The sequence below is a fragment of the Rhinoderma darwinii genome, chromosome 1, assembly GCF_050947455.1.
Source record: "Rhinoderma darwinii isolate aRhiDar2 chromosome 1, aRhiDar2.hap1, whole genome shotgun sequence".
Taxonomy (NCBI): Eukaryota; Metazoa; Chordata; class Amphibia; order Anura; family Rhinodermatidae; genus Rhinoderma; species Rhinoderma darwinii.
Genome location: NC_134687.1, coordinates 132104228 through 132119122, shown reverse-complemented (window position 1 = coordinate 132119122; position 14895 = coordinate 132104228). Strand labels below are relative to the sequence as shown.

General features: G+C 40.9%; 1 protein-coding gene across 1 annotated transcript in view; it reads right to left on the bottom strand.

Annotated features, from left to right (window-relative positions):
• ZNF827 (zinc finger protein 827) overlaps window positions 1-14895 on the bottom strand; it is a 270975-nt gene that overhangs the window by 125026 nt on the left and 131054 nt on the right. The window contains exon 5 of the mRNA XM_075860380.1: window positions 5187-5411. Coding sequence (XP_075716495.1) covers window positions 5187-5411 — 225 coding nt within the window. The remainder of the gene's footprint in view (window positions 1-5186; window positions 5412-14895) is intronic.

Here is a 14895-nt window from a genome sequence, read left to right as displayed (position 1 = left end):
GTTTCCCCGAAAGTAAGACAGTGTCTTACTTTCTTTTTATCCCCAAAAGCCCCACTATGTCTTACTTTCGGGGTATGTCTTATATTGGGAAAAAATAGTCGAATTATTATTTATTTATTTTTTCACAAACTTTATTTAACTGTTTTACATTTTTTTTTTTAGTCCCACCAGGGGACTTCACTATGCGATGTGCCGATCGCATATATAATGCTTTGGTATACTTAGTATACCGAAGCATTATTGCCTGTCAGTGTAAAACTGACAGGCAACCTATTAGGTCATGCCTCCGGCATCGCCTAACAGGCAGATGCTGAAGGCAGACCTGGGGGTCTTTGTTAGACCCCCGGCTGTCATGGAAACCCGACGGCGACCCGCGATTTGTTTGCGGGGGCGCCGATCGGGTGACAGAGGGAGCTCCCTCCCTCTGTCAAACACATTAAATGCCGCTGTCACTATTGACAGCGGCATTTAATGGGTTAAACTGCCGGAATCGGCGCGCGCTTCGATTCCGGCAGTTGCAGCAGGAGCCAGGCTGTGTATAACAGCCGTGCTCCTGCCGCTGATCGCGTGGGTACAGTCTCAGTACCCGCGCCATCACAGGACGGATATATCCGTCCTCCTGCGCGAACTAGCAGCTGCTGAGGACGGATATATCCGGCGCGGTGACGTATGGAGAGGGGGGCGGCGCGGAAGTGGGCAGGAGGCGGCAATACCCCCGTGTTTCCCCGAAAGTAAGACATATGTCTTACTTTCGGGGTACGGCTTATATTAGCCGACCCCCCTGAAACCCCCGATACGTCTTACAATCGGGGGTGTCTTACTATCGGGGAAACACGGGTATATACACACACACATTCATACATACATACATACATACATACATACATACATACACAGTATATGTACAATCCCTATTTATATTTTTTTGCAGGCAAATATGGACATGAGTGGTATGAGCTACTCACATCTTAGGCTTTGTTCACATCTGCGTGAGGACTCCGTTCAGGGGTTCCGTCGGAGCTTTCCATCAGGGGAACCCATGAACGGAACCCTGACTGAAACAAACGGAAACCATAGGTTTCCGATTGCATCACCATTGATTTCAATGGGGATAGATCTGGTGCACATGGTTTCTGTTTGTCACCGTTGTTTCAAGGGTTTCGTCGTTTTGACGGAATGAATAGGATAGTCGACTACGGTATTGCTTCCGTCAAAACAACAGAACCCCTGCACAACAGAGACAAACGCAACCCATGAACGGAGTCCCGACGCAGATGTGAACGAAGCCTTAGAGTTGTTTTCTACAATATATCTATTTGCATAAGGGGTCTGCCTTGTAAGGCAAAAATATGCATTCATGCACTTTTTAGTGAAAATCACGGTTACATGCGAAGATGGTCTTAACCTCGTGCCGCCGCATAAATTTCTCATTTTTTTATTTCAGTTTTTTTTCCTCCCCACATTCCAAAATTCACAACTTTTTTATTTTCCGTCGATATAGCCGTATGAAGGCTTGTTTTTTGCAGGACGAGTTGCAGTTTTTACGTCACTTTTATTGTACCACATAATGTACTGGGAAACTAATAAAAAATTCTTTGTGGTGTAAAATGCGAAAAAACTACAGCGATTATACTATTGTTTATTTGGGTTTTATTTTTACGCCATTCACCAAACAGTAAAAATAACATGTTAACTTTATTCTGCGGATCAATATGATTACCAAATTTATATAGTGTATTTTTCAGACTATAAGACGCACCTGACTATAAGACGCACCCAGGTTTTAGACAGCAGAAAATAGGGAAAAAAAACATATTTTACTTCTTTTACAAAGCAAAAACTATTGGTTGAAAAAAATAATTTGTTCAGTTTTACCACATTCTGAGAGCCATAACTTATATTTTTCCATCGTTTGAGCGGTGTGAGGGCTTATTTTTTACGGAACGAGCTGTAGTTTAAATGAGCACCATTTTTTGCTAGATACGATTGTTTTATTTCATTCTTTTTAGCGCTATGGTGACCAAAAGACAACGACTCTGGGGTTTTAAATTTTTTTTTTTTTTACGCACTTCACTGTGTGATTTAAATAATGCTATATTGTAACAGTTTCAGGCTTTTACAGACGCAGTGATACCAAATGTTTTTATTTTTACATTGTGCTTGGGGAAAAATGGGAAAGGGTTTTTTGTTTTTTTCAACTTTTAAAAAATGTTTACACTCCTGAAAATGTATCTAACTTTTTTAAACACATTTTATTAGTTCCTCTAGGGGACTTGAACCAGCGATCATTAGATCGTTGGTACAATACACTGCGATACATGGATGAGTTACGGAAACAGCGTAACTCGCTGAGCTACGCTGTTTCTGTAACTCCCATAGTAGTGAATGGCAGTTACAGAAGCAGCGTAGCATGCTACGCTGTTTCCCTAACTTCTATTCAGTTCTACAGGAGTTACGGAAACTGTGTAGCTCAGCGAGTTACTCTGTTTCTGTAACTCGACCATGTAACCAGGAAGTGGCCGGAAGACTGTGGAACCGGGTAAGATAGAACGGGGTTTAGGGGGCCCCGTTCTAGAGATAGATGCGGGTCCCAGAGGTGGGACCCGCATCTATCTGACATTTATGACATATCCTGTGGATATGTCATAAATGTCGTTCATGGGAAAACCACTATAAATGCCGCGGTCGATATTGACCGCGGAATTTAACCAATTAAACGGCCAGGAACAGCGCCATTCCTGTTCCTGGCCGTTAGAGCAGCGTGTCAGAAGCTGACACCTGCAGTGTATGGAGCAAGCTCAGCGCGTGAGCCCGCTCCATACATCATCTAGTCCCCGCTCCATGATGTTGCCGGCACATCACGGGTTGGGAAGGGGTTAAGTAAGGAGCGGTCAGGGGTCACTTGACTGCCGACTATAAGACGCAGGGACTTTTTAGCAAGATTTATTCTTGCTAAAAACTGCGACTTATAGTCCGAAAAATTCGGTAGTTTTATGTTTCACTAATTTTACAAAGAAAAAAAAATGTGTTTTGTGTTGCCATATTTTAAGACCCATAACTTTTATTTTTCCATTAATTGAGCTGTATGAGGGCTGTTTTTTGCAGGATGAGCTGTAGTTTTATTAGTACCATTATAGGGTACATCCAACTTTTTGATCACTTTTATTCTACAGTATTTTGTGTGGGAGGCAAGATGACCAAAAAAACGCAATTCTGGCGGTTTTATTTATTTAATTTTTTTAGGCATTCACCGTGCAGGTAAATAATGTTACACTGTAATAGTTTGAACTTTTACGCATGCAGCGATACCAATTATGTTTATTTTTATTTCTTTTTTACATTACTCGAAGAGAAAAATAGGAAAAGTTTTTTTTTTTTTACTTTTAATATTATAGTTTGTATCTAATTTTTTCAGTTTTTGCTTTTTTTTTTTTTTATTAGTCCCCTAGGGAACTAACAAAAATTTGTTGGATCGCTTGCACAATATCCTGCAATACTTATGTATTGAGGTATATTGTGTTTTTACCAGCCCCTATTAAACCCTGCCTTTGGCAGGAGCACAAAGATGGCAGACCTGGCCTTCATTAGGTCCCCAGGCTGTCATCACAACCATCAGCACCCTACAGTCGCGTCGCAGGTGGCTGATGGACTGGCATCGGAGGCTGCCCCCGTCTTTTTAAGAGCTTAGATCCTGCAGTTGCTATTGACCGTAGCATCTAAGTGGTTAAATGGCCGGGATCAGAGTTATTTCCGATCCTGGCTGTTGCAGTGAGGTGTTGGCTGTAACATACAGCCGACAGACGCGGAGTATGGAGCTGGCTTAAGCTGTGAGCCCGCTCCATACACATCCTTTCCGGCTATGACGTAACTCTACGTCAAATGTCAGGAAGGGGTTAAGTTTAAACCAAGGCCAGATTCACACAAACTAGTGCAAACTCGTCCGAGTTTGCACCCGTGCGGGTCTCTTTTTAACGGATCCCCATAGACTTGAGTCTATCGAGGGATCTGTATAAACAGAACAAAATAGGACATTTTCTATTTTTCAATGGATCCTTCAGATGGTTTCATGAAACTTTTTACAACTTTTTTGACATTTGGTTTTTTTAGTCCCACTATGGGATTTGAAGATCTAACTGTCTAATTCATGTTCTAACACATTGCACTACCTATGTAGTGCAATGTATTAAAACGGCCAGTCGTTCACTGACCGCAAACAGATTAGGTTCCGCATCTGGGCGGGGCCTAATCAACTTCCGTAATGACAGACCAGGAGGCCATTGTTAGGCCTTCTGTTGCCATAGCAGCCGTTGGCACCCCTGCGATTGCATTGCAGGGCTGCCGATTTGACTACAAACCCCTAAGACACAGCGATCGCTTTTGATTGCTGCATCTAAGGGGTTAATGGCAGGGATTGGAGCTAGCTCCGGTCCCTGCTGTTACAGCAGGGTATGAGCTGTAACATACAGCTAGAAGGCTTCTGTACTAGGAAGACCGGGAGGCCAGTGATAGGCCTCTGGTTGCCATTGCAGCCATCGGCAACCCAGCGATTTCGTTGCTGAGGTGACGATTGGCTACAAACACCTTAAATGCAGCGGTCACATTTGACCGCCGCATTTAAGGGTTTAATGGCAGGGATCGGAGCGAAGTTCTGTTTCCGCCATTACAGCAGGGTGTGTTAGCTGTAACATACAGCTGACATCCGGGGATGATGACACGGACCCAGCTTCTGCGCCTGTGCCATTCATTTGTCGTATGGATGCTGCAATTTGCAGAAGCACTGTATTTCCATGACGTATCCATATGACAAATGTCGGGAAGGGGTTAATGTTAGTTAACTTGCGCCAGTCTACAACTTTTACTAAATCTTCGTTCTGTCTTGACTGGATTTTGTGATGTCAGCTTATTATAATCATCATGAAAAAGTTGAGATATTCCTATCTGCTGCCTTGGTAGATGACATGGCTCTGCTGTATTCTGAGCACTTCATATTTCATTGCTTTCAAAGAGCTAGACTTTGTTGTATTATACACAACAAGGATATAGAACTACGATTGATTTAATTAAAAAAATAACTGAGGCAATATATAAAATAAAAGACAGATTTCAAAAAATGCATTACTAGTACTTATTAAATGAGACCTGGCAGAAGTTACCCTTCTGTTGATAATACAAGATAGAGAAATTACCAGAAAGTTTCATGAGAAGTTCAGATGCAGCCTTGACAGAGATATCCTGTGTCAGCAAGTTTGGCTGTGTTTCCTGGGATGTGGCTTTTTCTGGCGTTCTTGAGTGTCGCACCTCAGATTCATGGCTGTAAGTGTATCCAGACTGTGGGGACAAGGAGTTGCTTAGTTCTTCATCATTAGGTTCTTCTTTTACTTTGAGAGTCAGAGGGTCCTTCTGATTTGCAGCTGTGAATAGAAAATAAAGATTGGTTTAAAAAGAGGAAAAAGGCGGCAAGCAATTTTAGACTGTATCCTAAAAAATGGTTATGGTATCTTGTAGGCCTAAAATGAAATGGTCACCTAGTGTACCACATGAGTAGAATCCTTCATGTGATCGGAGACCAGAGAGATAGCGAGACCAAGGAAGAATGTTACAGTCATTACTAGGGATGTCATTTCATCTGTGGTGATATTGAATTATTGCTTTATTTTCAATCTCTCAGTAGATATTTCTGTGACATCATAATTATTGTCCGTTCTGCAAGAGACTATGTTTGGGTGAGACAGTAATGAGTTTGATGTAATAGAAGAAAGGCGGGGGGGGCTAAAAGGAATAAGGCCTCATTCACACGACCGCACTGGTTTTGCGGTTCGCAAAACCACGGGTCCGTTGCGGTCCACCAGACCACAAAAAAACCTTGTTGTGCATCAGGACTAACGGATCCACAACAATTCACCAGTATTGGTGAATCAGTAAATCTGGACCATAAAATGACAAGTCCTGAGTTTTTGCGGTCCGGATTTGCGGCACCCGAATCAATCTTTGTAAACCACGGTCGTGTACATGCGGCCTAAAACGCAGATAGTGGTACAACAGGAATTCATAAAAGAAATGGGGTGAAAAATTAACCCTGTACACACAGAGGCACGTTTATCAACAGTGTCGTAGGAACAACATTTTACAATGCATTTATTTTTGTCAGAAAGGTATAAATTATATCAAATTTGCCCAAATGGGTCATATAGCATAATAAATTTGCCACAACCAGGCACACATTTCTTCTTTACGCCACCTCAAAGCACTATTTTAACTGTCGCAGCTGTTGCAGGATAATCAATGGTGGAAATACTTAATAAAATTGGCGCATGTCACTTGCATCATGTGTGTAATGCAGATTACCCCACTTTTCTGGTGCATTTCTTTTATAAATGTGCACCACTGTGCTTATATAAAGTGCAATATGTCTCTGATGTGGGTAAGTATGTTTATAAATGAACACAAAAACATGACAATAAAGCCCCAAACTTTTACAGATTGTAAATTACAAGGTTTTAGCAGTGATGATTATTTCTTAAAATATAGAAATTGCATTATTGAAAAAACAAAAACAAAAAAAAGATCCTATAGTGAGATTAGTTAGGAGACTTGCCCTTTACTTGTGAGTCACTGTGTCAGTATTATGGTTTGCATGGAACTGTAGGCTGCTATTTGTGGGTACTCCTTACCAATATATGGAGTTTTTATAATAAAACCTATATTGGTCCACAAGATAGTAGCACATAGGCCCGTTTCTTGATGAGATTCTGCAGTTTATTGATCGTGGTACGCATGCGTCATTGAAGTCTGAATGACTTACATAGACATGATACAGACATTTGAGCTGTCACTCGAGTACGCATGCGCACTTTGATCTTATTGCGCCCTCTAGGGGCGATTCACAAAAAGGCCTTGGATGGACATGCACAGTAGAGATTTGGAGACGCCGAGATGGAGGCATAGGAAGTCCACACGTTGTAATGTATATAGTAATACATTTTAATTTTTAACCCACCTGCACTTGGGTAAATTAGGCACTTTAGCCATATTTGGATATTATCCGATAGCCTTAAACTTATTGTTTGCACATTTATTATATTTACCCTTTAACCAGTTCAGGACCGGGCTATTTTGAGCCTTCAGGACCAGACACCGTTTAGCCCTTTTTAGCACGTGTTAGTTAAATGGCTGTAACTTTTTTATTTGTTGAGCTAACGACGTGATTTTTGCGACGTTTTTTCCGTAGACAATGCAGGTTTCTTTTTTTTATCGTTTTTATACACATCCTTTTTGCTATTTTAGAATTTTTATTCATAAAGTTTGAAAATAATAGTAAAAAAATAAGCTTTTTTACGTTTCAGCTATTTTTTTTGGGGTAATAACATAATTTTACCCTAAAATAGACCTTTTATTTATGATAGTCATTGTCTACTGTAAATTTTAATATATTACATGTCTACATTAGGGTAATTCGGTCAGCGCTAGCGTTACAACAATGATTGGCGGGGGGGAACGTTTTTTTGGGGGTGGGTATTTTAGGTGTATTCATTATTTTATGTGTATTAATGTTTTTTGCACTTTACTTTACTTTTATTTTCTTATTACTGTGGTCTGTCCCTCAAATGTCAAAAAAGACCTTTGGGGAAGTTTATATATATTTTTTCTTTCTTTTACACCATCTTTTCCACTGTAACTGGAGCTGCACAGCAGCCCCAGTTACAGGGGAAATCAGCCCTCTCTTAGTGACGATTGTCCCTAATAGGGCTGTGCTGGGTCTAGTTAGACCCAGCAGCAGTCTGTCAGTAACGGCACCCGGCGATCATGTGACCAGTCACATGAACACCGGGAGGAATAGAGACAGCGCCACTGCTGTCTCTATTCCTATACACAGCGTTCATTGAGCGCTGTGTACAAGTCATCAGAGAAGACAGAAGCAGCGAAAGCTGCTTCTATCTTCTCCTCAGGGTCCCCGGCAGTCACTGACAGCCGGAGACCCGACATTCAGCAGCCGGATCGCGTGGGCAGCAAGTTAAAACCCGCGCCGTAAAAAGTCTATGGCTCGGGTTTTAAGGACCCTGACCGCTGGCCGTAAAAACACAGCCAGCGGTCGGGAACCAGTTAATATCTTTGATATGCATTAAGTGATGTATTTTATGATATATGCTATAATGTGTTTCATGTTTTTCATATACTGTGATTTTGCTGTATGTTCACATGCTTGAGAAAGGTCCTGTTGGACTGAAATGTCACACCTGTGCGTGAATAAATTCCCATTTATTTTGTATGTGCTGCCTTGTCTCTTGATATTTGTGGATTCCATTCATGGGACTTTGGATCAGGTTCCTTTGAGGCTTGCACCCATTATATTGCACTTCACTTAGAGTCTCCGATGCTGTGATTACTTTTCTTTCTTGCATGGAACTGTGTTAAAGCCAGTTCACGTGGAGTTTTTAGCGCTGATTTTGACGTGGAAACCACGTCAGAATCAGCCCCAAAAAACGGCCGAAACAGCCTCCCATTGATTTCAACGGAAGGTGGAGGCATTTTTTTCCGCGGTGGCTACTATGCTGCTCGCGGGGAAAAAAAGTGGCATGTTTTTTCTTGCCGCAGTTCTACCTCTGACCTCTAGTTAAAATCAATGGATGGAAGACAAAGCGTTTTTGTCTGCGTTTTTTGCCAGCAGCCCTCAATGGCCGCAGGCGAAAAATGCGACAAGAAAGAGCAGGCAGGTCAAAATCAGATTTTTTTTCTGCCTGCAAATTCCTCTGTATGAACTAGGTCTAAGACTGGGGTTCTATTGGCCTTCTAGAGGAGATGATCTTGAGGGCCCCCGTCCATCTATACAGAACATGTAAACGCCCACTTTTAATTGCATTGTAATCCTTGTTGTTATAATTGCACCCTGAAGAAATATAATCAATAAGGTCTAATATATATGTCTAATGTATATAAATATTTATAAAATAAGAAATAGACCCTAGTAAGTGATAGGATCTAAAGTCAGCCCCAAATGGAGTGGTCTTCTGCTGGATCCCTGGGGCCAATTATTGTCAGAGCCAGGGCCCACGCCAATGCCCTGGTAGGCCAATCCAAAAGAAGTATAGATCAAGATCCTTTAGTGCGGGCTTAGGTGCACAACCATGGAAAGGTATGTACACTGGTAGTTAAATGAATGTGGTAGAAGGATCAGGTCACAACAAGGAAAAACATTTCTGATCTCCTCATATTTGTCTAATCAAAGCAATACTTTAGGATAATACAGTAATATCCCATAGAAATGAATAGTAAATTAGTACAAAATTAAAAGTACTGTCTTATTTTAATGTTTATACTTCTATTAAATGTCCAAAAAACGCTGCGAAAATCGGCGTGCAGGCAGAGCAAAATCTGCCTCAAAATTCCAAATGGAATTTTGAGGAAGATTTTCTGCCTGCAAAAAACTCTGTGTGAACCCATCCTAAAACTAAGCGGCAGTAGGGCTTCAGTGAGCGCTGTGCTGCTTAAAATCTGAACAGCTTTCCTTGGAAAGCCGAGCAAGCGGTGTACAGATTCATAGACTTTCTATTGAGCCCACACACCACTTGCTCGGCTTTCCGAGAAAAGTAGATCAGAAACAAAGCAGCACAGCGCTCACTCGAGCGCTTCTGCCAATTTGTTCTAGCGATTGGTGGGGGTCTCAGTGCTCGGACCCCCACTGATCAAAACTTATGACATGTCACTATGACATGTCATAAGTTTTTGGAACGTTTAGTTCCCTTAGACACCCCTCTTTCATTCTTGACAATTCCCTCCACCTTTTATATTACAAAGTTATATCGTAGCAAATGGTTAAACGCATTCCATTAATTTAAAAGGGAATGTTTTGTACCAAAAGTAACAAAAACAGTAAGTAAATCAACAGTCTGATTGACATTTAAACATGCTTGTATGGACTGATTTGCACCATGAATCCAACTTACAAGAGTAACACAAGTGAAGTACTGTAATATATCAAGATAACCAAACCAGGTTTTCACTTGGAAAAAAAAGAGATGGCAAACTAACATGATGTCACCAAATCTCAGATAAGTGCTGGATGATCAGGAGGGTTAAACATTCAGTGACAGTTCATCACTGATTTTTATGTAGCTGAACGTAACTTTTAAATGGCTTTGAATTGAAATAAGCTATTATTATAGTAATAATTTGCAGCGTTATGTCGCAGTCAAGCAGCAATCACATCCTGAACACAAATAATAATTATTAAGCATCTGCAGGCCTAGGAAGAAGGTCTGATGCTGTGGAAATAAAAAGTCATTGTGACTGTGTAGATAAGGCAATATGTAAAGTTTAATATGATCTCCTTGGGCTTTGTCCAATATAATAAGTCACACAGAGTGTATATTCGATTTGCCACAGAAGCCAATGGGTTGAAACACTAAATAGTAATAAAAGTCCCCCTGAACTATTTGAGCCCATGGCTTATAATCATATTTGGACCATTGTTAGTATTTAATCAAATTCAGCCTACTCGAGCAGCACTTTAATTATTAAAGCTATTACAGTTTAGATTTAAATAGTGGATTCACAACATATTGGAATGGGAGAGGGCGGATTTAAAGGGGTTTTCCCATCAGGGACATTTATGACATATCCGGAGGATATGCCATAAATGTCAGATAGATGCGGGTCCCACACCTATCTCTAGAACGGGGCCCCCTAAACCCTGTTCTACCGCTCTGTGTTGTGGCTGAAGCTTGTAATTTACGACCATGAAGAAGAAAACAGCGTAGCTCGCTGAGCTACGCTGTTTCGGTAACTCCCATAGTAGTGAATGGCAGTTATAGAAGCAGCATAACATGGTAATCCCCATCAACCTTGTATACAGACCGGAGGTGCAGAGATCTCCTCCATTCTTCGGGAAAAAAGGGGTTAGGCGAGTATGTATTTTATTATTTTTATTAAGCACTATTGGGGCATTACACTATGTGGGGCAATATACTGTGTGAGGGCAGCTATGGGGGCATTATACTGTGTGAGGAGCAGTGTCAGAGGGTATATGATAAACAGTAGTATACCGCAGACTTAGGGGATCTATATTAATTCAATGGAATGGCATGCAGATAGAAGCGTGGCATGCAAAAAAGGGATGTTGCCTAAAATAGTTTATTAATCGCCCAGCCCTAATGTTTATACAGAAAATAAATACATATTGTAAGCCCGCAGCAGGAAAAAGTACTGGAGGGGTTGTATATAGCACTCAGTTTGTTAAGATGGGAGAAAAAGGAATCCAGGAACCTTTGTAAAATGTGTGTTCTGGGACTGGATTTTTATGGAATGGCAGATCAGATTGATAGCGGCCCCTGTTTTTCCCTTCTCCACTTCAGTACTGATGTTACCCCTAGCCCAGTTAGCTCAGGTGAAGCTACTGGGCTCATTACTTAGCCATAAGAGCTCAGCAGAGAGGGTCAGAGCCTGGGAAGCCACACAAGGATAGTGTGGAATGCCAGATACAATGAAGACTCAACTAAACAGCAGGTTTCCTCGCCTATGATGAACCAGGAGTAAAGGCCCAGATTGGCAACCTGTCTATTTTATTTATGTGCAGTAAGTCTTGAATGCTGGATAAGCACTCGTTTATTATTGAACTGCAATAAAGCCAAGCGTGGACTTTAACCCCTTAATGACGGGGCCTGAAAAGGCCTTCATGACCAGCTACAGTTTTCAGTTTTTACCTCTCTCATTTCAGCAGCCATGACTTTTTCATTTTTTCATTGACGTGGCCGTATGAGGCCTTGTTTTATGCGGGAGAAATTGTATTATATTTTTTCACAGTTTGGAGATAGAAAAAAAATTATTTGTACGGCGTGAATATAGGAAAAAGCGATTCTCTGCATCTTTTTTCTTGTTTATTTATTATCCCGTTCACGCTTCAAGTTACATTAATTCTTCAGGTTATAAGGGTCGTTTAGATACCTAATATGTGTATTTTTTTTTTTGTTTTTATTTAGTGTAGGTGCAATAAAATATATTTTATGCACAATAATGACTTTTTTTTGGACTTTTTGTTTTATTTATTTTGTTACTTTTTTTTAATCCCAACTTTATGGGATAACTTTAGTTAATACTTTATTTTATACTTGTAACGTATTAGCATACTCCTGTATGCTAATACATCATACTGTGTCACTATGACACAGGCTGCTGTTAGGGCACACTATGCGCTGCCCTAACAGCAGGCAAACTGAACAGACAGCCCTGGGGACCTTTCGAGGTCCCAAGGCTGACTGCAGAGAATCGGATTCCCTGCTCTTTGATCACGTTTCCAGTGAGGATCAAAGAGAGGAGTTCCCTTTGTTCTTGACGGGGTCTCGGACCATGGCAATCAAAAGGTTAAACAGCGGGGGACTGAATGTTTTCCGACCACAGCTGTATTCAGCAGGCTGCTCTAGGATCAGGAGCTGTAAATTACAGCTCCTGCTTAGAGGGTGAGCGCTCAACAGCCTCTTCTACAGCGGCGCCAAAAGACATTCTACCTTTTTATTGCCAACCGCAACACCCCATAAGCACACACATCCTGAAAATATATATATAAAATATATATAATACATATACTGTATTAAATGCAGAGTGTTACGTATTGTTGTTTTGCAAGCGTGTTAAATTGCTAATAATATGAAACTGTACAAATTACTGTTCTTATGATATATTTCATGGTGTTTTAAATATAATCGAAAATGTCAAGGAGTACGAGTAAACCATGGCAATATTCAGCAAAATTCAGTAATCTGATAATACAGACAATAAAATAATCTGACAGTCTCAACATTACTAGATTGATCTTTTAGATTCAACAATGGATCTTTTCATTGTGATAAAGAATTCGGAATGTTTAGGGATCATGTCATGCCCCTTGATCTGACCAACAAATACCTCTTAGGCTGGGTTCACACGACCATGTTACGTCCGTAATGTACGGAACGTATTTCGGCCGGAAGACCCGGACCGAACACAGTGCAGAATCATAGTTATGTATGACGCTAGGAGTCCCTGCCTCTGCGTGGAACTACTGTCCTGTACTGAAAACATGATTACAGTACGGGACAGTTGTCCGGCAGCGAGGCAGGGACTCCTAGCATCGTACATCACTATGATGCTAGGAGCCCGGCTCCCTGCACTGTGTTCGGTCCGGGTCTTCCGGCCGAAATACGTTCCGTACATTACGGACGTAACATGGTCGTGTGAACCCAGCCTTAGTAACAGGCACCGTAAAGAGTGCAACCATTGACATCTGTATGAACGGATATCAGCATCTAATCTACACCAGTGACTTTTACAGAAAAAAAAACTCTACCTAAAGAGTAATAAAATACTCCACTAGAAGGGCTATGTTAGGCTCTGTGCTCACTGCGTTTGCAGAGTACTTTGGTGGTATACGACGAGAGGATCTCCCGACGTATATCCCTCCGACGGACGCTGCGACAAATCCCACTATATAGGCATACAGTGCAATTCGTCGTCCATAGGGTGTAATTGTGAAATAAAAAAGTATACCATGTGGTATATGTTTCTTACTGTATGACGTTATATAGAATAGCATAGTCCACTAGGCTGTTCCATGCCTTTTTTTTCTGGTATACTATATTAGAGGCCAAAAGGACAAACCTTTGAATTCTGTCGGGTAACTAGGGTTCTATGAATTTGTTTAACCTTTTCACGCGCTGCGCCGCAACTGTACGTCCTGGAGAGGGCTTGCTTTCTGCACCAAGTAGTACAGTTGCGGAGCGGTTCCCGGCGCACACTGTCTTACGGACAGTGTCCGGGAACCGGGAGGTCAGCTGTCTCCGACAGCTGATACTCCAGTCTTGCCGGTCAGTGGACCATCGCCGCTGATTTCGGCAATTAACCCCATAAATACGGCGACCGATTGCTATTGCCACATTTAAGGGGTTTGAAGCACATCGGCAGGCCCCCGAAGTGAATGTGGGGGCTGCCGATGCTTGTCTTGGCAATCGGAGTAGTAGTGTGTAGTGTAATGTACTCTAGTAGCGATCAAAGATGCAAGTCTATATGTCCCCTAGTCGGACAAGTAAAAAAAGTAAAAAAAAAGATAAAAATGGTTTAAAAAAAAAAGGGTAAAAATAAAAGTTATATAAACAAAATATGCTTTTTTTCCTATAATAAGACTTTCACTATAGGAAAAAAATGAACACATTCAAAAAAGTACACATATTTGGTATCACAGCGTTCGTAACGACCCAAACTATAAAACTGTAATGTTGTTTTTCCCACAGGATGAACATAAAAAAAAAAATCAATAAAAAACGACACCAGAATCGCTATTTTTTGGTCACCACCCCTCCCAAAACAGAGAATAAAAAGTGATCAAAAAGTCGCATTTACCTGAAAATAGTACCAATAAAAACTACAACCCGTCCCACAAAAAACAAGCCCTTACACCGCTTTTTTTTACTAAAAAATAAAAATAAATAAATTATTTTATTAAAAAAAGTGATTTTATTGCACAAACGCTGCAAAACATAAAAAAACCTATATAGATATGGTATTACTGTAATCGTATCAACCCAAAGCATAAAGTAAAATTGTCATTTATAGCGCACGGTGACCGCCGTAAAAAAATAAACTAAAAAACATTGTCAGAATTGCTTGTTTTTGGTCACCCGGCTTGCAAAAAAATTTAATAAAAGTGATCAAAAAATCGCATGTAGCCCAAAATGGTACCAATGTAAACTACAGATTGTCCCGCAAAAATTAAGCCCTCACACAGCTCCGGTGGTGAAAAAATAAAAAAGTTCTGGCTCTAAGAATACGATGATGTAAAACGTGCAGAGTGTCCAAAAGCGGATAAGATCGGGCGCCATTTATCAGTGCGACACTGGCCTCACATCTATGAATTATTATTTATTTACCGCA